The sequence below is a fragment of the Amaranthus tricolor genome, chromosome 1 (genome assembly GCF_026212465.1).
Source record: "Amaranthus tricolor cultivar Red isolate AtriRed21 chromosome 1, ASM2621246v1, whole genome shotgun sequence".
Lineage (NCBI taxonomy): Eukaryota > Viridiplantae > Streptophyta > Magnoliopsida > Caryophyllales > Amaranthaceae > Amaranthus > Amaranthus tricolor.
Window position 1 is genome coordinate 16,128,899 of NC_080047.1, and position 25,603 is coordinate 16,154,501.

The 25,603-nt window shown below is 33.4% G+C and overlaps 2 protein-coding genes and 1 long non-coding RNA gene across 4 annotated transcripts; all 3 read left to right on the forward strand.

Annotated features, from left to right (window-relative positions):
- The first annotated feature begins 328 nt into the window (after window positions 1-328).
- On the forward strand, window positions 329-2,529 carry LOC130806014 (uncharacterized). The gene is made up of 2 exons (XM_057670905.1): window positions 329-839; window positions 1,410-2,529. The coding sequence occupies exon 2, from the start codon at window positions 1,454-1,456 to the stop codon at window positions 2,336-2,338; it is 885 nt and encodes a 294-aa protein (XP_057526888.1). The 5' UTR covers window positions 329-839; window positions 1,410-1,453; the 3' UTR covers window positions 2,339-2,529.
- A 7,573-nt stretch (window positions 2,530-10,102) lies between these two features.
- On the forward strand, window positions 10,103-12,394 carry LOC130806024 (uncharacterized). Its single transcript, XR_009040251.1, has 3 exons — window positions 10,103-10,585; window positions 11,387-11,598; window positions 11,703-12,394. It is a non-coding gene; the product is annotated as an uncharacterized LOC130806024 (long non-coding RNA).
- A 3,976-nt stretch (window positions 12,395-16,370) lies between these two features.
- On the forward strand, window positions 16,371-22,783 carry LOC130806030 (uncharacterized). 2 transcript variants are annotated; one of them, XM_057670921.1, is made up of 17 exons: window positions 16,371-16,631; window positions 17,192-17,303; window positions 17,411-17,603; window positions 17,783-17,884; window positions 17,985-18,057; window positions 18,289-18,363; window positions 19,118-19,211; window positions 19,320-19,512; window positions 19,692-19,793; window positions 19,894-19,966; window positions 20,198-20,272; window positions 21,028-21,121; window positions 21,229-21,421; window positions 21,601-21,702; window positions 21,803-21,872; window positions 21,967-22,041; window positions 22,542-22,783. In XM_057670921.1, coding segments are annotated over exons 1-17 (1,647 nt in total). In that variant the 5' UTR covers window positions 16,371-16,611; the 3' UTR covers window positions 22,543-22,783. The 2 variants fall into 2 exon arrangements, with proteins under 2 accessions (XP_057526904.1, XP_057526913.1); XM_057670930.1 differs by lacking the exon at window positions 17,192-17,303 and having other exon boundaries at window positions 16,418-16,631.
- Window positions 22,784-25,603: the final 2,820 nt, after the last annotated feature.

Genomic DNA, 25,603 nt, shown 5'->3' on the forward strand with positions numbered 1-25,603 from the left:
TGTGACTTACTCCAATAAAAAATTCTCAAATAAATAAGATGGAAAAGTGGAAACAACAAATAAAAACAGAGGCATTAGTCATTTGTAAATAAAATTAGTACCTACCGGATTGTAGCAATTACCTCTTATTTGGTCATCATTAAGACATTAATCCTTATTATGAGAATTAATGATTCTTTACCTTTGTGGCATTTGAGCTATTATTGCGAAATCTTCAACAACTTGTTTCTTTCTGAGTTTATTACTCTTTATAGTTTGATTGATCAAATCCTTGTTTAATCCTTTCTAATCTCAAACTCCTATTATGAGTTACATGTTTTGTGGTTTATAGTTGTATGGTGGTCTATATTTGAGTGTTTTTCATTGTTTCATACACAATTAATTCATCTCTTTCTGTTTTATTACACAAATATTCCCATTTACTCTTAATTCTTCTTAATCCTTTTGATATAAGTGTCACTTAACAGTTAGATATATTCTTCTAAATACATTAATTTCTTGTAATGGTGTAGTCATCTTCACAATTCTTTGGTCATAATTATTTTACAACAAGAAGTTCAGTAGATGAAAAACAAATTGATTTATCAATATACACTTATGTTGCATCCAAGAATACAACCACATTTTGTTTTTGGAAGGGAAGTCAAGCAATTCACATTCTCTAGAGTCTAGACTTAATTGATTGTGATTGTTTTATTTAACTGTTGTGATGTACTCTAACTGTTGAGTTGAGCTCTTAAATTTTTGAATAGGAACTGGACTTAAATACAACTACATTTGGGAAAAATTTGTCAGTGAGGGTAATCAAATTGTTCAGCCAGCTCTTGATTCACTCCAAGGTATAATTCCTTTAATGCTCAGCCAGCTATTTTCATTAATATTTATTTATGGATATCTATCTCAGTTTCTTTCTAACACAAAAACAAGCTAAGCTTGTCCCTTTCTCTAAGGTTCACACAATTGAAGCATTCATCACTAAAATCAAAGTATTAAAAGAATTAAGGTATTTAGGGAATAATGTGAGTATTTATTAGAGCATAATCGAAAGTGAAATAAAGTTGGTGCAGCAATTATAGATCAAAACACAAGCTAATAAAAAACTGTGTCAAGGACATTAAGGTTAGGGCCAATGGAAAAAGAGCTTTTATATAGGTAGAAGTAGTAATTTAATTACTCATACTAGTACATTGAACAAAGAATTGAAGTAGGTAAACTAGCTATTCTATGAGTGACTAATAACTAGTACTAAAATAAGGGGATGCTTCCCTGTTACAATAAACCTTAAGCTATCTCTAAAATACAACTCTAGTCAACCATGGCTATATCAGCTCTCACATCTCTTTTTTAAGTCCCATATAAAAAAATACAAATATAAATAAAAGCTTTATAGTCATAATTTTTGTTAACAGATTTGTGCAGCTTTCCTGCTACAACAAGGCAAATAGAGTATGACATGCGTATTTGTTGGGCCAAGGCGGGGTATCACATTCGAGATGGACCTCTTTTTCTTCATAAAACTTGGTACAAACAACTTAAGTCAATGTTCCCCAATAAAATTGGATCTTGGAAGCCTTGGGATCTATTAGAACAAGCTTGTGGTTTAGAGGTTAAGAATCCCCATAGATCAATTAGGAGGGGGTGTCCCTTATGGAATGGTACTTATTATTGTCTAAACGAGATACATATAGTTGATGAAGGAGCCATTAATGTTGAATATATGAGGAAATTGTTCAAAAACAATCGTCCAGTAGTTGCGGTGATTGAAATTCGAGCTGACTACCCACGTTACACTGAGAGTCCTTACCTTGGGGTCAATGAAAATGGTCAATTGGAAGAGTTAATGTATCATCCTGATGGTAAGAGAGTCACACATGCTGTAGTTTTAGTTGGGGAGTGTGAAGTTGAAGAAGTAAACATCTACGGCATTGATAAGGGTATCTATTGGATCTATCAAAATGCCTTAGTAGAGGGACAAGGAGTTGGCACCTCAAGTTTTCTTCCAAATGGCATGAGTATATTGCATCCTCGGGTGGTGATAGAAGTGTATTTGGGTATATCATACCCACCAAATGTCCTCGCTCTTCCTGAACATGCTAAGAAAATACTTGATTTTCAAGTTAGGAAGGAGCATAAGTACAAGAATGATTCCAATGCTTTGAAGAACTACCAAAATTTGGAAGAAGAATTAAGATCAACAAAGGTTCAGCTAGAGGAATCAGACAAGAAACTTCGACACGAACAAATGCTCAATCATGCGTTGAAGAGGAACCATGAGAGACAAGTGGAGGCACTAAACACAGAAATAGCAAGATTGAAGAGAAAAGCTGGAGAAAGTTGAAATTGAAGGTAAATAACTTGTATGATCAGAAATACCTTTTTGAAAAAATGTAGTACTCATCTACTTGTGAGCACATTCACAACTAAAAAACTTGTTTGCATTTGGTCGTATATTTCCTGGTATATTCTATTTATACATGTGAAAGCATTAGGAGATATGTGACAACTGGCAACTATTTTTTTAGGTGTTTAATTTCTTGGAGTTAGTCTCCCATTGCCAACCATTTGTTTAGTTTTGATTTTTGATAACTAGATTATTTTTCATATTGCGTGGGATTGTTGCTTAATCATCTCCATGATATATATGTTTTGTTTGTTCTTTCATCAACGATTCTTTGAGCAGCTGATAAGTGCAATTATTTGTACATTCCTGACGAGTTCAGCCTTTGGTTTGTTACAGATTTGTATATGTTGATCTTCAGGCTATTCGTAAAGAAGTGCAATGCCCAATATGTCTTGGTATTTTCACTTTAATACAGTTGCATTTGTTGGTTTGATATTTGTTAACACGTACAAACAGGGATTTACTTCTGCATCAAAACCTTCTCATCACTCTCAAAATATTTCAATAATATGCTCTATGTTGAAGCTTGAACATTTTCTTAAATTCTGTTTTCTCAAATATATATATATATATATATATATATATATATATATATATATATATATATATATATATATATATATATATATATATATATATATATATATATATGCAGTCTTAGAAGTTAATAGTGATGAAAGTAAATCAATTACCAATAAACTAAATATTAATTGATACTAAAATTAAATAAATAAACAAGTTTAATAGATTATTACATTAACTTTTTGTGACTTAGTATTTGTCCATTGGGAACAATCTCCTGTGTCATTGTCAAAGACCCCATGCGTTCGTGTAAATATTTCGTAGGGCGTGGGTCTTTGACCTTTTGATTGTTCCTGAAATAATTTAAAAAAACGACTTAAAACTAACATAAGATAACAAAAAAATTCAATATAATAATACTTTATTTACAAAATACTCACCAAATCCCGCATTGTTTTTGCGTGCGGGATTGAGCCACCTATATGGGTGGCTTCAGCTCTGTCTTTTCCTCCACGTCTGTTGGAGGAATTTCTAGCCGAAACGGCTTTATTATCTGGGCGTTCCCAATCCGCCTTCCATCGCGCCCAGGTCTCATTATCGATGGAAGGAGGTTTAAATTCGGGCTTGCTTTTCAACGTCTTACGCCATTTGAAAAGCATATCCGCATAACGCTTTGCGGCTTTCTCTTCCCACGACCTTCGAACAAAATGTTCAAGACGAGGGTCCCATTTGTATTGTTTCTAAACAAATAAATATTCCATCAAATATATTACTTAAAATAATTTATACATAACAAATTCAAAAAATAAACAACAAAATAATAATTTTACCTTAAACTCATTAAAATAAAAATCTTTGGTGTGTTTTGTCACACCCTTCCAAGTACTACCTTCGGCATCTTGCCTATGATTGAAGGTAGCCCTTATTTTCGATGCGATGGTGTTTCCGAAAATCGGATTAAATCTTACAATAATTAAGAAAATTAGTAAACATTGAAATTTTAATATTGAAAAAATATAAATGATAATAACATGATTAAAATATTTACTTGTTTATTATTGGTAGCCATGGAAGATCCGGACGAGGATCGTCTCCATCATCCTCTTCCATATTTTCAACAGAATCACTTGGAGTATTTTCAGTACTCCCTTGAACTCGGTTATTGTTATCTTCGTCATTATTATCGTCGTGGCTACTCGACAAATTATTCAAGAAATAGTTGGTAGCCCAATCATTATGGTCGTCGTTGCTCATTTTCCCTACAATATTTATTTTAAATCCTAATATTATTTTTCACTAAAATCAATCTTATCTATACAATAAAATGTCCCAATTTATCTTATCTATACTAAAATCAATCTTATCTAAAAAATTCGAAACTCATAATAACAAAATATTAAAAAACGCATTAAATAAAAAAAAAATTACTCCGAAATTCATAATTCAAAAGTTACATATTAAATAAAAAAAATCTAGAAAAAAATATAACATAAAACATGCTCAAAGTATACCATAATTCATAATTCGAAAATATAAATTACTCCGAAATTCAAAAAACGCATAAAAAAAATGAAAAATACTCAAGTTATACCATAATTCGAAAATGTTAAAAACATATAAAAAATGATATATAGAGAAGAACACATAATTTATCATCAAGAACACATGCTCAAGTTATAAAAAATGATTTATAGACAAGAACACATAATTCGAAATTCGAAAAATGATTCGGAATCAAACATAAAAAAAAAAAAGAAAAGCATTCAAACATAATTTATCATCATCATCATCATCAAAAACACATTGAAATAATTTAAAAAATAAACAATAAACACTAACCTTTTAATAAAAATATGAGTTCTTTAGAGTTGTAGATGAGTAGAAATTGAAGATAAAAGAAAATTAATAGAGAAGGAAAATGAAGGTAAATGAAGAACTCGAAGGATTAAACGATGAGTAGAAGTTGAAGTAAAATGAAGAAGAATAATGCGGTTTACGTAAGAAATGAGAAATTAGGGCTTCTTTTGGCGTTTTGTCTTCTGAAGTGGGCGACCGCTTAGCGTCTGGAATAGTGGTCGCTGAGTCGTCGCCAAACCTCGGGAATGAACACTGATGACTTGCTGCAGTGGAAAAGTTATTTGGCGCAGCTTTTGACAAGACAAGACGTCGCTGCCTGCAATGACACGACCTGACTGTTTGACTTCTTCGTCTGGCGACCAGACGTGCAGTCGCTAACTCGTCGCTAACTTGTCGCTAAGCTTCGGTAATTGGTCAGCAGGACGGCTGTGCAGTTACCTTTATTTAATACTATTAATTTCATTATTATTATTATTACGATTATTACCTCTCATTATTATTATTATTATTATTATTATTATTATTATTACTATTATTATTAATTTCATTATTATTATATTTATTATGATTATTAATTTTATTATTATTATTATAATTATTAATTTTATTATTATTATTATTATTATTATTATTATTATTATTATTATTATTATTATTATTATTATTATTATTATTTTTATTACAAATGTTATCGTTATTAATATTATTATTATTGTTAAAATCAATATTATAATTATTATTATTATTATAACTACAAAATATTAATAATTCGAAAGATTATAATTAAATTGTATTAAATATTACAAAATATTAAATAATTACATATAAAAAATTAAATTAATCTTCATCACTAAAATAATCGTCGTTCTCAACATCTTCATCTTCGGATTGTTCGTCTTCTGACAGTACAAGATCCACATCTTCTTCAGTATCTTCATCATTATCATGCACCTGTTGAACAATGACGCCAGATGGATCAAGAAGCGGTGTGTGGGATACATCTTCTTCAATTTCAATATGGTCCCTATTTTCTTCTTGGAAAGCAGCATCTTTGGATTCATGTTCTAATTCTTTGTCAAATTTGTTCTGTTTGACTTTGCAAACTGCTCTCCAATCTTTTAAATTTTGTCTTGTACTCGGATATGGAAGATAATACACTTGACATGCTTGACTTGCTAACACAAACGGGTCATATAAACGATACGAGCGACGTTGATGTATGTCAACTAACTTATATCGTTTATGAATATTTGTTCCGCGGCTATTTCCAGTAGTAGTTGGGTCATACCAATGACATTTGAACAACGTTACTCTTTTGATAGGTATCCCCGGGTATTCAACCTCTACGATTTCAAGCAAATGCCCGTAAAAATCTTCTTCGTCACGACTGTTGTCAGCAGCTTTGACGCACACTCCGCTATTGTCTGCTAATTTATTTGATGCATGACGTACTGTATGGAATCTGTATCCGTTCGTGTAACAGACGTTGTAACTCCGAGCATATTTTAGTGGTCCTTCAGCAATCTGCTTCAAAATGTCACTGTTCACTCGGTTATCGAATGATCCTTGTCTTGCCTGTAACACAAATGGAAATAACTTTATGAATTTAATTAACGTAAAACTAACATACATATATAATAACTAACGTAATAGATGAACAACATACTGCAGTTCTGAACGCATCAGTGAAATTATCTTGCACATACGCTTCAATCCTCTGACTTGACCAATTCGGTTGATGTCTTTGAATTGAACTTTTAAACTCAGATACAAATACATCCACCTCTGGACAGTTCATTAACACGTATCTATGTGCAATCTCGTAATCTCTTTCATCCAAAATATATGCTACTCCTTTTCCATGAAATCTTATTGGATGACTGAAGATTGTGAATACATCATTTACAACATTGTTGTAACTTCCATCGTCATTCCTAGGAAGGTCTCTGACCCTACATCGCACATGTGGCTCAAAATAATGGGAAACAAAATGCGATGCTTCCTCGGTTAAATATGCGTTGCATATCGACGCTTCAACATGAGCTTTATTTTTGACATTCAGTTTCAAATGTCTAAGGTACCTGTTCGGAAAAGTTAGTTCACTGGTAGAATAATGAAAAATTTAATTGCATATGATTTATATACCTCTCAAATGGATACATCCATCTGTATTGGACCGGTCCTGCAATTCTAGCCTCATATGCCAAATGGATCGGAAGGTGTTCCATGCTATCAAAGAATGTGGGTGGAAAGATTGTCTCTAGTTTGCAGATGATAACCGGAATATCTGCTTCCATTTTCCTCAAATCCTCCACACATAGCTTTGTGGTAGTCAAACTTCTAAAATATAAGCTCAACTCCGTAAGCGCTTCCCAAACCTTCACCGGTAGCAATTCTCTAAATGCAATTGGAATTAAACGTTGCATGAAAACATGACAATCGTGACTTTTCATGCCAAACAATTGATGCTTGGCCATGTCAATATTCCTTGCCATATTGGAGACATAACCTGACACATCATATGTACAAATACCCTCCTCCCACAACATATTCAACTCTCGTATTAGAGGTTGAAGATATAAGTCAATGTTGTGCTTTGGATTACTCGGCCCAGGGACAATCACGGTCAAGAACATATACGGCTTCTTCATGCACATCCATGGCGGAAGATTGTATGGTGTTAAAATGACAGGCCACGATGAATACTGTTGACCCGAACTTCCAAATGGGTTAAAACCATCTGTACACAAACCAAGCCGCACGTTTCGAGTCTCCAATGCAAAGTCTGGATGAATGTCGTTAAATGTCAACCACGCTTCAGCATCGGACGGATGTATCATCTCTCCATCCTTAGTGCGGTGTTCTGCATGCCACCTCATATGCTTAGCTGTTGCCTCTGAAGCATACAATCTTTGTAATCTGGGCCCTAGGGGAAAATAATGAAATTGTTTCCGCGAAACCTTATCACCCTTACTGTTTCTTCTCCATCTAGAAGTTTCACAAATGTAACAGCAAGTTGCATTCGCATTATTCCCCCAATATATCAAACATCCGTTAGGACAACAATCTATCTTCTCAACAGGTAATCCAAGAGCAGCTATTTGTTTTTTCGTTTCGTAGAAGTTGTTTACCATCGTATTCTCTTCTGGTAACACTTCGTTGACAATACCACAAATATCGTCGTAACACCTCTCAGTGAGACGATGGTCTGTCTTCAGGTTTGTAAGTCGACCAATAATAGACATCTTCGTGTGATTTTTACAACCTTCATACAGAGGACTATTTACAGAATTTAACATTTCAAAAAATTGTTGACACTGTGGGTTTGGATTTTCGTCAACATGTACCGGTGGTTCATTATCTACTGGCTCTACATTATACTGTGAGGGAAAAAAGTCATGGTAATTGCCTGGAAACACACTTGCTGCTGCATCATGCACCATCTGTGCGTATGGATTTGGATTATTTGACGATTGCTCTCCGACTTCCGCTGCAACATCAGATGTTGTTCCTATCTCTGTGTTCTGATGATATTCCCACTCATAGTAATTTTCAACAAACCCCCTTCTCATTAGATGTTCCCTTATTTCATCTGCTTCCTTAAAACAACAATTTTTACACTTTTTACAAGGACATCTAATCTCAGAACTCATGCTTTGTGAACGAGCAAAATCTAAAAACTCTTCCAACCCTCTCATAAATCTTAAACTAAACTTTCCATTTTTTTGTCGGTTGTACATCCAACTTCTTTCTTGCCTACAACTCATTTTTAACACCTAAATATAATATAATAACATAATTATTCATGATGTAATTACCAATAAAGTAAGTTAATGACAAAAACAATATATGACAATAACAATATATGACAATAATAATATAATTATTGTAATAAAAACTACTAAAGCAAACTAATGTCAATAAAAACAAAATATAAAATAATAAAAAATATAAAAACTCAAGAAAATAACAATAGAAATTAAATAATAAAATTAAATCAAGTACATATAAAACTCAAGTAAATAACAAAGTAAATAAAATATGTACTAATTCAACAATAAAATTAAATCAAATTATATATACTAAAAACTAAAATTAAATCAAGTAAATAACAAAGTAAATAAAAATAAAATAACGATAGAAACTAAAAATAAATAATAAAAATAAATAAAACTAAATCATATAAAAAAAAAACAAAAAACTCACTAACCTCTTCAAGTTTTTTAGCTTCCAATTATATATACTACGATATAACAATCGGATTATTTATAGATACAATGGCCAACGAACGGACACCGCGGAATTCAAATTCATAAAAATGGCGACCAACCGGCTACCAAATAAACTGTCGCCTACTATTTGAAAAATGGACCGTCAAAAACAAAAAGGAAAATTCAATATGGCGACCGCAGAGCGACTACAGCACCCGTCGCCTAGTAACAGGGAAATTTAAAATAAAAAAATAATAATACATGGCGACGACTGGGCGACAAAGATCCCGTCGCCCAGTTACTTTTGACTTTGGCGACCAATTTTTTCCTCGCCATTTCGTCGTCAGTTTGCTTTTTGCGTTGGCGACCACTATTCTTCTCGCCGTGTCGTCGCCAATGGGCGACCAACACTTCCCCTCGCCAATTTTCCATCGCTAATTCATGAGTTTTTGTAGTGGAGCTAGCTTTTTATCAGGAGGACGAAGCTCGCAATAAGCAGGTTTGGGTCTTAGAAGCATTAATAATCTATGAATAATTGATGTTTTATATAATCTTCAATCTCTATCGTTGTCGATAAAGTATCTTATATATCTGAGATTTTTGAACCTTTGCATATAAACATTCCTAAGCTTTAGTAGTTTTTTGTTAAGGAAATGAACTCCAGCCCTGAGTCCATGAATCTCCCAGAGGTTGTATATGTCATATTCTTGTTTTCATCCTTGAGTGGATATTCAATTTCGTTTATAAGCTTAGTATAGTGCAAAATCTCGGATGTGGTCATGGCTGCGGTAACGATCGTGAAACCACTTTTATATTCAATGTGGATGGCTTTGCGGGTCTTGCCGCCTATATTGTGGCTACCATAACTAGTAGCTCAAAAACCTTAACATGCGGTCTCAATGCAATTCTACAGCCGATATTTTGCACTATACCTGACACTTGCATCTTAACCATTAGACTTGTAGTCTCCGAGAGCATTGGGCCCTCGAAACACTTTTTTCTATATTTCTGCATGGGGCTCACTTCATATTTGCATTTTATTCTGTTAGCTGTTAAGCATTAAGATTTTGTCGCACAGATTCAAGAATCTATTACCCAGATCCTTATAAAACAATCGGAAGCACTTGGCAAGAAGCGTCCTGCAAACAAGGACACGGCAGGCCCATCACAACAGTCTCAAAGTTCTTACCCAAGGAGGAAGAGGAGGAGAAGAAATAGTTCTATTGAATATCAAGACTATGACGACAATGATGATGCACATGATAGTGACAAACAATTTGTTCCAGATGAACATCACAGAGAAATCAAGCCAAGGAAGGCGAGAAATAGGGGTACTGTTGGAGGTTCGCATAGTCCATCAACACCACATTTAAGTGGGGGATTTTTTGACAATAATGTACAACCAAGTAAGGAAGAACAAGGTTTATCTCCTGTGTTGACTAGTGGAACTAAAAGGCTTTCGTGGGGTAGGGGTGGTGCCCGCAGTAACAATAGGCATGGCAAGGTATAGGATGTCACGATTAAAAATGCCCAACGTATCCGCTTAGCCAAGTTAGTTGACTTTCTCCACAACATGGAGGAAAATGGTGATGAGGTATGCGATCTGGCGAGTTATTTAAATATTTTACTGTGGTTTGTCATGTTAGCTTTGATTCATGGCACATTTTAATCGGTTAAACTGCTATTTAAAAGATTCAGTTGCCACTAAACCTTTTGCTACTTTTCATTTGAGGTTGATCTCACGCTTGTTTCTTTGAAAAAGACTAGTGAGGCTGCTGGTTATGTTTATCCATTGGGTGTCAATTTTACTTTGTTTTTAGACTTAGAAGACCACTGAAACGTATATTTTTTCAGAACATAAAGCAGAATTCTGTTTCATTTGTGTTTTTCCATGAAGAATGGTTATGCATTTCAAAATTCTATGATCAATTTACAACATTACTAACGATACCAGCATAGTAGTGGGAATGTGTGCATACACAAATTTTGAGTCAAAGTAAATAAGGCAGGAAAAGGGACAGGACAGAATCTGTATCTATAGCTTTTTTGAAAATAAATCAAGTCCTCTGATTCCTTTTAACCTGGATTTGAGTGATGTTGTATGTACATCAACTTAAGTTTGAAGGTTTTGATTGAAAGTATTCAACTTAGAGCAGAGAAGCTTGTTGATGTGCTTGTTGACTACTTGTTACTATATCGAAATGAATGGTGAAAAAGAATTCACGTGGACGATAATTGAAACTAATCTATTTGTTCTTGTAGGACCCTAATCTTTTGTGATTAAGGCTTTGATGTTGTTGTATGAGATTCTCTGAGAGAACTTTTGCCTTGTGATATTTCCATCTTATGGCTTTGATCCATTTCATTGTTTCGTTTTGGGTGTTGAAATATGCAGTTTGCAGCTTTGCAAATGGCATCAAAAGAGGAAAAGTGGGGTTGCAAGATGTCAATGATTCCCACAACCATAACTCAGTTCTCCAACCATGTAACGATAAACAGTCTCAAGTTGTTGATTTGTTACAAGTCGAATTGCATAGATTGAACAGACAAGATGCTGCTCCAGGGGTTGCTGTAGCCAGCACCTGCATTTCAAATGGCGAACGCTTGGTAAGCATACATGCTATATAATTTGCGTACTTCTACATCTCAATCGATTACATTGTATAAATATGTACAAAGCATAACTCCAGCGTTTCTGCCATGTTCGTTAGATTCTATCTTACCCACGAAAGGAAGCCATGTAAAGTATAATTGCTCTTCCTATGAGTGGACTCACGGCCAAGAGCTTCACCATACAGGCAAGAACAAGTGAGTTCTAAATGCCATGCCCTGGAATCTGGATATATTGTTAACCAACCGGAAGAGATACGCCAATTCGAGATACCACATACGTGAAGAATGCCTGTAGTTTTACAGATCCTTTCTTTTACACTATAGTTTAAGTGATCCTTTACAAATTACAATTCTTTTCATACTGCCGATTTATGTAAATAGACTGGTATATTAGGATAAATTAATACCCCTCTTTAGGAATGGGCATAAGTTGATTATAGATGCAGGCAAATAATTTGTGTTTATTAAGAAACAGTTCCTAATTTTCTTTCCTATCATATTATCATACAATCATACAAATTTTATTGGAACGGTTTGGTCCGGTCTAGTCTGGTGTCTTGATTGGTCTGGTTTGGTCTGATTTTTCTGTCAAACCATATCAAATCGGATCGTGTGCAGCCCTATATTGAAAAATTCTAAAGGGCAAGTTTATAAATGATGTACATTTGTCATAATGCTATTGCTTTTAAAATTATATACTACTAGATAATCTCCGTGTGATGCATGGTTTTTTTTCATTTTGATGTAAAAAACAAATAAATTGAATAAATCCGGCATAATATTACATTAATATAGATTATTTCTTAACACACATTTTATTACATTCATGAAAAATGAAATTAAAACTTTTTTTTATAGTTATCATTATAATAATGATGAAGCAGTGGCCATTGTAAATTGTATTTATAATATAATTGTATTTTAGTGTAAGTTTTTTTTAAGTATATTTAAAAATAATATAATTATTTGTAAATGAATAAATGTTTTTTCAAATAAATATAGATCAATGGTGCTTTGTAAATTAAATATCAAAGATAATAATTTGTGCATCTTATTACATACTAGTACTATTTATTACAATGTTTTCAAATTTAATAGTATATGTTATAATCCCAACTAAAGTTTTTAATGATGGTCAAATTAATCATCTTATAATCATCCTTAACATTTAAGATTCTTATAGTTATTGTTATTCAATGACGTTATCTTTTCTTAAAGGAGGGAAAAAATCTTATGAGAAGATGACAACTCATTAATTTTTTGAGTTGCTTAATTATGTTAGATGTGTTTTGTTTTAATATATTGTATAGATGTGTCAAAACTAAAATAACAAGATGGACAAGGATTGATTCTTAGGAGACTAGCCGTGAATTATTTTGTAGCAAAGAAAAAGCTTGAGAAGAGAGCATAGGTAGATGGAAGATGAACAATTAACAAAGGAAATGAAAAACTGCTATAAAGAAAACGTGGGTAATAAATAATTTGTCTTTCAATAAACAATTTTTATTTATTTAAACAAAATTTCTGTTTCTTTAAAGAAAGCTAATTGGGACCATTTTTCATGAGAATTTGTGTCAATTCAAATCTTTTTAAAGAACTTACCTAGCAATGTATGAGAAAATTTGAGAAAAATAAGTAAATTAATATAAGAAATTCAAAAAAAAGTAACTTTAAACTTAATTCTCAAGATAAGCATTTTTTGTCCAGAGCACAAGTTCGGGGTTGTTCGCTGTTATTAACAACGAATAAAGAAGCTTTATTAAAAAAGTCAAGCATTTTACCATTTTTGACTAAACATCTTTATTCGCTCTTATCAACAGCCAACAATTACGAGGCTAATTGTTATTTTCTTGTTCCAATTTTAATTGCTATTTTTTTTTGGGCCATGTCAATTTTACAAGGCTTATTTTAAGGCTTTTAATTATTAAAAAGCTACGATTATCAACTTTCTATAATTGAATAATGCTGTGACATTAATTTCTTTCATTTTATAATTTGATATTATATTAAGATTATAATGTTGTATTGTGTGTGGTTGCTTGGTGCTTTGTGCTGGTGTGCAGAGTTCGGTCTTGCTTAGCATAGCCTCAAGTGTGTGGTGCAGGTGCAGGTGCTGGTGAAAGTTAATGCAATGTCAAGTATGTTGTTGTTCAATATCCTTGTGTCAAGTCTTCTCTACATTAAAAAGATGCCTTTTCATCAGAATAGTGATAAGAAGCATTAGTATTCTGTTATTATAGTTGTTCCTTGTATGTGTATTTAGAAGTTTGTATTAGGTTGTTATAAAGGTTGTTAGGTTCTTGTAACAACCCTTCTTTTGTCTTTTTCCTTTTCTTGTTTTGTCTTGTAAACTATATATACATAGCTTCCTTTTGTAAAAATCTTAGTTATGTGATAATAAAAAATCTTTCTGTTTTCTCTCTCTTTGTTCTTCTTTTGTTTCCTGAGAGTTTTATTGCGAGTGAAACATTCAAATCCATAAAAAGACAGTAGTGTGCAAATGTCTTCATAGAAAGCAGTCATTTGGTAATCATTAAGGTACACAGTCACATACACCTGTGTCAAACAATCAGATATATACATGCTTGACACTAACAGTTTGTGCAACTTAACAACATATTTAGCGTAAGTACTAATGGTTACCAAGAGGAAGAAGAAACAGAACAAAGTCTGGCCTTGCAAATGATTTAGTTCTGCATTTGGTGAAAATTTCACATTTGTTTGATGATGATTAGATGATATCTTCTACAATACATTCTTTATTTAGTCGAGTTTGAAAGTTTGATATTTGTTTTAGTCAAGTTTGAAGTAATCTTATGTTTCTAGCTTTTTTATTTCTTATTTTAATTTCACATTTTTAGTGATTCTTGTGTTTCTATCTTTTTGATTTCTCATTTTAATTTCACATTTTAATTTTTTGATTCTTGTGTTTATAATTTCACATTTTAGTGATTCTTGTGCTTCTAACTTTTCGATTTCTCATTTTCAGTTCTTACATGATAAGCTTCATTTTGCATGCAGTCTTATCAAAACAAGGTTATTTTGTAAATGTACTTTTGATTATGTTATATAAGTTTATGTTTGGATTTGCAGCTCTATGCTTTTTAATTAGGTACAATGAAGTGTTGTAACTCACTAAGAGTTTCTGATTGATGATTGTGTGTACAGAATCTGTTGCATTACTCAATTTCTATATTTTTTTAAATTTATTATTTTTAAAACCAAACATTGTCTATTAACAGTTTTCATTTTAGTTTATCTAAACAAAATGTGAATGAAACCAGAAAATGAAATGTAAACTAATGAAACCCAAACTCTAAAGTTTTTTGGTGAGATTGCAGCTATGATAATGTGATTGAATCCCAGAAATGCGGTTTACCGCATGCTCATTTCTTAATTATTTTAAAGCATGGGTCAAAGATTAGGCAGCCAAAACAATTTGATAAGTTTGTTTGTGATGAGATTCCATTACTGTCCGAGCCATATCTTCGTGGCCTTATGTTGTATCATATGATGAATGGCCCTTGTGGTTCATTTAAGCCAGAGAATCCTTGTATGGTGAAGTACAGTGGTAAACGCGTATGTAGAAACCGATTAAGAATTAAAATTTTGTATTCAACTGAAAATTAAATGTTGTATTCAGCTTAGAAGAAATATAATGAAATAGAAAATGAGATGAGGAATGTAGTGGAGAATGAACATAAGAGATAGAAAATGAGAGGGAGTGTTAAAAGGAAGTTTGCATAAACTAATTTTTATAGCTTGAAGTTATATTATGTGGAACTTCTCAAAGTAAACCGTGCGCTTGCAGTTATTAAAATTTGCACCTATCAAGTTTTTGGCGCCGTTGCTGGGGAGGCGACGCATAATCCTTTTGTTTTGTTGATTGATCTACTTTACACTTGCTTGTTGTCCCCTATCCTAGACCCCTTTGTGTTTAAGTTCTTTGAATGCATAGAAGAGCTCGATCTCTAGAGCAATACGACCTAGAGATCGAAGCTACTGCCCGTAGACTGAATGCCGAACGCCTAAGGCGGTTAAGGCGACAACAAGACCAAATGGCCAACAATGCTAACCGATCCTTTGGCCAACTGGGTGCGCCCACGCTCACCCAAACTTCCATTCCATGTATCGTCAAATCCGATTTCGGTACATAACGATTATTCATATTAACTTTTCATAATTTTTAATTATTAACAATTAGAGATATTAACGATTGAATAAGTGAATTGGATAAAGTGTATAAAGCAAATGAGACATTAGTAATGAATTGAAGGAAGTATTATTATGGGGTCAACGAGCCCTAATCTGATGGGCCTAGTCAAAAGGCCCAAAACCCCTAGAAGTCAGTCAAGATATCAAGAGAGCCCACCTTAAGGGTGAAATTACCAAAATACCCCTGGAACAATCAACTCATGTCATTTATTGCCATATAAATACCCTTATTTATTACCATTTAAGGTATGTCTTTTTCTCACCAAAAACTCCCTCTCTCTCAACTACTAACATTTATTTCTTGTTCCACATTTCCGACCACTGACTAGAGCGTCGGAGAGGCTTTTCGGGAAGCAACCCCCGAATAAGTGACTCTCTGTTCATTTTGCAGGTCAATAGCCGAACCCAATTTGAGTATTCGGACTCTTCAGCAGCAGGATCCATTTTACAAAGGGTCTCTTCCTTCTCACGTTAAGTTGACCAATTTCTTTGCATAAACAAATATTCATAATTCATGATTGCAACATTTTTTTAGTTGCAAAATAATAATAACCAAACATTACAAAACATTTATTAAAGTATATTTTTAAAGACACTTAAAAAAAAGAGTATATTTTTAAAGAAAAGAAAAAAAACTGTCATCAATTAAACTTCAAAAACTTATTGAAAATTTGCTATTATCAGAAAGCTACTTCTCGATCTTCTCGGTTGTTCTCCTTTCATCCTCTGCACCGTTCTTCTCCTCTTCCCCTCTCCGACCACCGTCAGTCATCTGCCGGTGTGAGTCCAATCATGATCAACCGTCTACCGCTGTATGTACTTTTATTTCTCTGTTTCTCGATCTATCTGAAATACAAGAATTAGTATGGATTTTATAGTTTCTTCCATCGGTTTCTTCAATCTGTTTCTTCAATTGAATTTGGGATTTAGATATTGATGATGATTATGAATTGTTTCGTCAATTTGTTTATAACAAGTACAACTTAGGGTTTACAAAAAATGATGATGCCCTTTCAATAAGCATTTTCCCCTGTCGCTATCAACAACCTCAATTCGTCAAATCTTCGTCCAAATTTACATTCCCTTAACATAAGAGTGAGTTGTTTGGTGTAGGTTGTGTTTATATGCTTAGTTATTGTTTGGGGTTGTTTTAACCAATTTCTAAACGAGATAAGCTTGTATCTTAAAAGATTAGGGTGTTTATTCTTGATCTTAATTTAGTGATTGTTAAAAAAAAAACTCATATATGACAAGAGGCTTTACGATGCACTTTGTTTGTCCATTACCATTTCTCCACTCTGTTATATGTTCCTTTGGCTACTTAGGATTTACATTATTTTGCACTCCCTTTATGTTCCACTTTGTCCCCCAGAGATGTAACCCAATTGATACATCCCGAGGACGAGGAGGATCACATTGAAGGGCATCGTGATCAAACTCTTAGAGGTGCTCAAAGATTATTGGAGCACTACAACAGTGGAAAGGTGATTATAGCCTTGTTTTTTCCCCCTAGAAGTCCTTGTTTTTTCCGCTTTTAGTCTTCTATTGTTTGTGTTTTTGTTGTCTTTTGTTAACCATGCATAATTTACAGGGTACCAACTATGAGCTTGTAGAAGCGTTGAGAAGTGGTGCCATAATGATGCCTGATGGTATTGCGCTCCATTGCAATTTCACAGCTAAACCAGCCAATCAGGATTCCGGTTCTTCCATTAAGCTCTTCTTTGGCGAGATGCTCATTGGTCCAGACGATGTTGATAAAGTCACTTATTGTGATATATTAAATGGTGGAGTTTCTTTTCTCTTTAAGAAAATGATTAAGAGAACAAATTGTTTGACTTCTTATTCTTCACTCAACAAGAATCATAATATATATCTATTTATAATTGGAATGAAATGGTCCGAGTTATTCCACATACGACCTTTTTTATCGTCATTAATTGTGAATAATTTCTAATGTCCGTAGGTAAATCTCATGGCTCCAAGGATTGCGGAGAAAACGCCGACATTAAGCATCCCCCTGCTGAACTTTTAACGCGCAGTTATTATGATGTTTCCGATACTATACGTAATCGCTCACATACTCGCTTGGGTGGCAGTTCAGTCATTTGTTTTACTTATTTAATGTTACGTTGATTTTGATCTTGAATTTTTGGTTGAATTCTCAGGTGAGATGTCGCCAAAGAGATGTGCAACTGTGCCTCTTAATTCTGCAAAGAAGCAAAAAACTTTGGAATATGGGTAATGATGTTATAAAAACAAGTTAAATGGAATTTTATTGCTTTTTGTATTTTTTTCTTTTAGTAAATCAATTGTGGAGCAAGGTTACGTAAGGGATGACCTCAAATATTCTCAATATTTAATTTATGTTACCTATGATGTTTCATGAAATTATTATTGTGGATTTGTTGTTTTCTTTCTGTCTCAATTACTTGCTATCACATTTTTGCTTTATGACTTTTGGCTTCTTAGTAGTTCAAATTTGGACAATGAATTCGAGTTTGATGCAATGGAATATCCTCAATCTCCGGTTTGTCCTCCCTACGAGTAAGCTTCATCATCACTTCTATTGTCATGCTTTCAGTAGTCTCCACAAAGTGTGGTTACCTGTTTTATTGACAATAATCTAGTTTATCATGGACTGATTGATATGCATAAGTTGTAGCTTCATGTTTTCTGGCTAGATTGATTAATGTGCACAATGCATCTAGAGTTCAAATTTGGACAATGAATTCGAGTTTGATGCAATGGAATATGTTGGAATCTCTGTTTTCATAACGACATTTTTTTTTGCTGCACTAATTAATCTCGTTGCTGTTCCACTTTTCCCTATGGTTCATCAATCAATTTTATCACCCAAATTTGACATAGATTTTTGTCTTTTTTCCGATTGTTCATTTTATATAACATGTTGTGTATTCTGCCCTTGCGTTTATTTTTCTTATATTAATGTAATTTAGCTTTACCTAACTATGACACTTACATTCTCTTCAGCCGTGGACTAAATTAAGATTACACTCTTAGTCCTTTGCAATTATGCATGATATTACTTGTATGAGACTTTTGGAATGCTTTTGATGCTCATTGTTGTCCCTTGCCATTTCTCCTCTGTGTCGTATGTTCCTATGGCTGGAAAGGATTTACATAATTTTGCTTTTCCTTTCTACTCCTCGGCATTCTTGTTCTCCTCTATAGATAACCCTTGCAGAGATAAGGCTTATGTCTATGAAATAAATTCTTGTTATGGAAACCCATGTTTTCTGATTACTGTTTTGCACTCAAAACTCATTTCATGATCAAGGTATCCCGAGGACGAGGAGGATCACATTGAAGGGCATCGTCGTCAAACTCTTAGAGGTGCTCAAAGATTATTGGACCACTACAACAATGAAAAGGTGATTATAGCCTTGTTTTTTCCCCCCTAGAAGTCCTTGTTTTTTCTGCTTTTAGTCTTCTATTGTTTGTGTTTGTGTTATCTTTTGTTAACCATGCATAATTTACAGGGTACCAACTATGAGCTTGTAGAAGCGGTGACAAGTGGTGCCATAATGAAGCCTGATGGTATTGCGCTCCATTGCAATTTCACAGCTAAACCAGCCAATCAGGATTCCGATTCTTCCATTAAGCTCTTCTTTGGCGAGATGCTCATTGGTCCAAACGATTTTCATATAGTCACTTATTGTGATATATTAAATGGTGGAGTTTCTTTTCTCTTTAAGAAAATGATTAAGAGAACAAATTGTTTGACTTCTTATTCTTCACTCAACAAGAATCATAATATATATCTATTTATAATTGGAATGAAATGGTCCGAGTTATTCCACATACGACCTTTTTTATCGTCATTAATTGTGAATAATTTCTAATGTCCGTAGGTAAATCTCATGGCTGCAAGGATTGCGGAGAAAACGCCGACATTAAGCATCCCCCTGCTGAACTTTTAACGCGCAGTTATTATGATGTTTCCGATACTATACGTAATCGCTCACATACTCGTTTGGGTGGCAGTTCAGTCATTTGTTTTACTTATTTAATGTTACATTGATTTTGATCTTGAATTTTTGGTTGAATTCTCAGGTGAGATGTCGCCAAAGAGATGTGCAACTGTGCCTATTAATTCTGCGAAGAAGGAAAAAACTTTGGAATATGGGTAATGATGTTATAAAAACAAGTTAAATGGAATTTTATTGCTTTTTGTATTTTTTTCTTTTAGTAAATCAATTGTGGAGCAAGGTTACGTAAGGGATGACCTCAAATATTCTCAATATTTGATTTATGTTACCTATGATGTTTCATGAAATTATTATTGTGGATTAGTTGTTTTCTTTCTGTCTCAATTACTTGCTATCACAATTTTGCTTTATGACTTTTGGCTTCTTAGTAGTTCAAATTTGGACAATGAATTCGAGTTTGATGCAATGGAATATCCTCAATCTCCGGTTTGTCCTCCCTACGAGTAAGCTTCATCATCACTTCTATTGTCATGCTTTCAGTAGTCTCCACAAAGTGTGGTTACCTGTTTTATTGACAATAATCTAGTTTATCATGGACTGATTGATGTGCATAAGTTGTAGCTTCATGTTTTCTGGCTAGATTGATTAATGTGCACAATGCATCTAGAGTTCAAATTTGGACAATGAATTCGAGTTTGATGCAATGGAATATGTTGGAATCTCTGTTTTCATAACGACATTTTTTTTTTGCTGCACTAATTAATCTCGTTGCTGTTCCACTTTTCCCTATGGTTCATCAATCAATTTTATCACCCAAATTTGACATAGATTTTTGTCTTTTTTCCAATTGTTCATTTTATATAACATGTTGTGTATTCTGCCCTTGCGTTTATTTTTCTTATATTAATGTAATTTAGCTTTACCTAACTATGGCACTTACATTCTCTTCAGCCGTGGACTAAATTAAGATTACACTCTTAGTCCTTTGCAATTATGCATGATATTACTTGTATGAGACTTTTGGAATGCTTTTGATGCTCATTGTTGTCCCTTGCCATTTCTCCTCTGTGTCGTATGTTCCTATGGCTGGAAAGGATTTACATAATTTTGCTTTTCCTTTCTACTCCTCGGCATTCTTGTTCTCCTCTATAGATAACCCTTGTAGAGATAAGGCTTATGTCTATGAAATAAATTCTTGTTATGGAAACCCATGTTTTCTGATTACTGTTTTGCACTCAAAACTCATTTCATGATCAAGGTATCCCGAGGACGAGGAGTATCACATTGAAGGGCATCGTCGTCAAACTCTTAGAGGTGCTCAAAGATTATTGGAGCACTACAACAATGAAAAGGTGATTATAGCCTTGTTTTTTCCCCCTAGAAGTCCTTGTTTTTTCTGCTTTTAGTCTTCTATTGTTTGTGTTTTTGTTGTCTTTTGTTAACCATGCATAATTTACAGGGTACCAACTATGAGCTTGTAGAAGCGTTGACAAGTGGTGCCATAATGAAGCCTGATGGTATTGCGCTCCATTGCAATTTCACAGCTAAACCAGCCAATCAGGATTCCGATTCTTCCATTAAGCTCTTCTTTGGCGAGATGCTCATTGGTCCAAACGATGTTCATATAGTCACTTATTGTGATATATTAAATGGTGGAGTTTCTTTTCTCTTTAAGAAAATGATTAAGAGAACAAATTGTTTGACTTCTTATTCTTCACTCAACAAGAATCATAATATATATCTATTTATAATTGGAATGAAATGGTCCGAGTTATTCCACATACGACCTTTTTTATCGTCATTAATTGTGAATAATTTCTAATGTCCGTAGGTAAATCTCATGGCTGCAAGGAGTGCGGAGAAAACGCCGACATTAAGCATCCCCCTGCTGAACTTTTAACGCGCAGTTATGATGATGTTTCCGATACTATACGTAATCGCTCACATACTCACTTGGGTGGCAGTTGAGTCATTTGTTTTACTTATTTAATGTTACGTTGATTTTGATCTTGAATTTTTTGTTGAATTCTCAGCTGAGATGTCGCCAAAGAGTGGTGGAGCTACGCCTATGGATTCAGTCAAGGAGAAAACTAGGAAAAATGGGTAATGATGTTATTTCACCTCCCCATTTCTTACTTTTGTTTTTGTTTTTCATGGTATTATAATATAATTATGTGTTTTGTATTTGGTCTTTTAGAAAATCAATTTTGGACCAAGGCTACGATACCAATGATTTGGGATATCCTCCATCTCCGGTTTACACGCCCTATTGGTAAGGATCATGTTTCACAAATAAATTATTGTGTAGAAGATTTTTTCTTCTGAATTTAATTACTTAAAATCTCATTCTTGTTTTATCAATGCACATGTCCATGAAAATTGACTCTATTAAGAAGTGGGAAATGATACACGTACATTAAGTGTATGTGGGGATTACCTACACGAACGAATCAATTCACTAGATTTATAATCTAGTAGAAGTATATAATTATTTTAAATTTTATAAAACCGTGTAGTACACGTGTATCTAACTAGTAGGCAATAAAACACGTGCATGTAGGAACCACAAACATCCTTTCTACCTCTTCATGTTTTTTGTTCTGCCTAGCTTTATTATCTAGTAGGTCTTATTTTTGTATTTGGTGAATTGGAATCCTTAGTGTGTTTTATGATACTTGCCGGAGTCTCTATGAGATTGATTGATTAATAAAGAATAAGTTGTACTACTAGACTTTTACTATTATGAAGTCTTATTTTTGTCAATGTCTGTAGACTGTAGGTAAATTCATGAGTCTGGACTTCTTTTGCGCAGCTACGCCATACAGACTACAGAGTGGTGCGTGATATTTTATATTGCATGGACTGATGATTTGACTATAATGTTTACAAACTCTGTGGAACATGTTTGTATTTTCTCAAGTGCTATATCAGAATTGAGAATACACTCCAAGTTAATTGTTTAAAACAAATGTGCAAAATATTTATTATTATTATTATTATTATTATTATTATTATTAGGCAAAATGTAAGGAATTTCAGAAACCAAAAACTTAAGGCTACTTAATACAAACAAACCCAACAAAGTAAAGAAACTTTTTTTTTCTCAAGTTGTGAACCCACACACACTCTGCACACGCTTTATTATGAGTGATTAGGAGTGTGCAATGGGCCTTCGGCCCTTAAAAAATGGGCTTTATATCGGGTGGGTTTTAAATGTGCCTTTTATTTTGAAAATGAATTGGGCTTTATATGGGCTTTAAATGGGCCTTTATTATTTTAAAATTTGCTTAGTTATGATACATTATTATTAATTATAATAGTTTATAATTTAATTATAATGGACAAGTGCAAATAATAAAATTATAGGACATTTATTTTGATTTAAATCGAAAGCGTAATACACATCTCTATAGATGAGTCCTTTCACTCCCAAGTCCAAACCTTCTAAGTGTTTACAAACACCAAAGCTTTACTGCTTGGAACATTGTTATAGAGTCGATATTCATGAATCGCAAACATCCAAATGAACAATTTAGTGCACAACAAAGAGTATGATCCAACAACTTCGAAGTTGCACGACACAAACCTAACAATACCAAGAAGATCGAGTACAATCCCGAATCATTAACTTCCATAAAAAATGGCGTCTAATAATTGAACATTAGAAACCCATTGCCTGGGCACTACAAAATGCCATCAAATCAAAAGCATTGTTCTACTTAACAAGGAAAATAAAAATAACATCTTCTGGCAAAAATTTTATTTGGTAAAAATGAACACATCAGGGTGAACTCAAATGCACCATTGATGCATTGAAATAAACGACACATTTACAAGAACAAGCCCTGATTGGAGATGTCATTAAAACGAAAGTGATTGGAAAATTAATAAAATTAGGATGACTGACCTTGTGAAGGTGATTAAACTCACTAAGTCAATAACAGAGAGTTGTTCAGTCAATGGAAGTTCTGAGGATAGAAAAACATAATCTTTTCCACTTTATGACCTTCTGAAGGACAGCATCATTACAGATCGTGGTAGCAAATGCTGTTGAATAAAGCCCCATTTATTGTAGTATCCTACAAATTATTTAACAACTGAAACTATCAAATCAACAATGATTGTCAAGATTAGAGAGGAATTATTAAAGAAAATCAATGAATCCATGAATATGATGCTTTATCAGCCTTAGTTTGCACCAAAATGAAAAAGGCATGAACAAATTGGTTACTCCAAATATCCTTCCACACCACAAACCAAAAAAACATAAACAATATGGAATGAAAAAATCACAAAATTATCCACTATCAGTTATTAATATCAAAGGATTATGCCAGTACTTAGCGTATTTAAACAAAACCATGAAAATTGTCGGCTTTCAAAGATCGTTATCTCATAGTTGTAGAACCTGAAAAATGAAAGTGCATGAGGATAGCCGATAGTATCACTTATTTCATCTGATTTTTTCTTTCTCCAAAAAATTTCCATACACCTGCATTTTTCTAAAACTAGTTGTGGGGTCAAGTGCTACGCATGCGGTCTCTCAAGTTACACTATTGAATTTTTCATAATGATTTTTTATTTCTGTTAACAATATTACGAATGCATATATAGGTAAAGAATGCAGGTGTGAAGAATGCAAGGGCTAAAGATGTATAGGTAATTGTACACAACAGTATCAATGTAGGGCATGAAAACGTATTGAAGGATTTATACACTTCTATTTTATATAATGCTATTTAATACACTTTCGTGTTACAACTGATGGGTGTTAGACGTCCATTGTTGATGGGTTGCTTGGCTTGTTGAATGGCTACTGTTTGGGCAGCTTTGTTGTCGAGGTTGTTTTACGATGTTGTTGGTTGGTCGAGTCGAGGTCTGCTACCGATGGAATACCGATAGTTGGAATGACGACTAAAATCAGCTTAAAAACTTATTGAAACAACGCAACAAGCAAAAACAACATTATTATAGCAATAGAACACTAAAAGATAGTAGCAATAACTTGGCAGGATTGATTAACTTATGCATAGTTGAATTTTACTGTTCTAGAAGAAATGTTACCTAACAATAGCCCACAGAAAAACAAATAGAGAAATTGAAACACGACATATATAAAATAAGTACAAATGAGACTTATTTATCCTTATTTAAAAGGTCAATTATTTGTATCCTTCTGGCTACTATCATCATGGTTAAAAAGGATTAATAAGTTAAAGTGCATCAGCCATATTCTACTCTACACATAATTCAAAGGTGATGTGAAAATCGAATGAAGTTAAATAAAGTGAGTTAACATAATTAAATGAAGCTCCAAAGCATTAACCACATCACTAAACAGAGTTTCTCAACGAACATTATGAAGCAATCACTCATTCTCAAAGTTGAATATGCTTTTCGAGTAATGTAATTCCTTTTAGTTTTAAGTAATTAATATCCTTTTCCTCTCATACTTCGTTAGTGCGATTTAAGAGAGAATATGACTAATATATAATGTAATGAGCTATTTTATCATTAGAGTCCACTAATAGCCATGTACCTTCTAAGAAAGACTCTAATTTGATCTAAAAGACTTTATCAGTTTTGGGACTGTTTTATCCTCAATCAAAGTTGGCACAATCAAGAGAACAACTGTTGTCATTTAGAGCGTATAATGGTCATGGGAAATGATAGCTCTAATTAAATCAAATAAATTAATTAAATAAATAATTAATTAGAAATATCCCAAGATTGCAAAAAGTTCCTGTTTTGGTATAAGTACAGGTCGCGGCTCGTGACTTTTGTCGCGGCCCGCTACTTTCGCGCTTGTTTTTGCAATGCTCGTTTTATTCGGT

Bases quoted from the DNA above. Each gene is read 5' to 3' on its own strand.
- LOC130806014 (XM_057670905.1), top strand. From the start codon at position 1,454: ATGCGTATTTGTTGGGCCAAGGCGGGGTATCACATTCGAGATGGACCT.
- LOC130806030 (XM_057670921.1), top strand. From the start codon at position 16,612: ATGATCAACCGTCTACCGCT. The intron at 16,632-17,191 runs GTATGTACTTTT...TTTGTCCCCCAG, and splicing joins ATGATCAACCGTCTACCGCT to AGATGTAACCCAATTGATAC. The intron at 19,794-19,893 runs GTAATCGCTCAC...TTGAATTCTCAG, and splicing joins TGATGTTTCCGATACTATAC to GTGAGATGTCGCCAAAGAGA.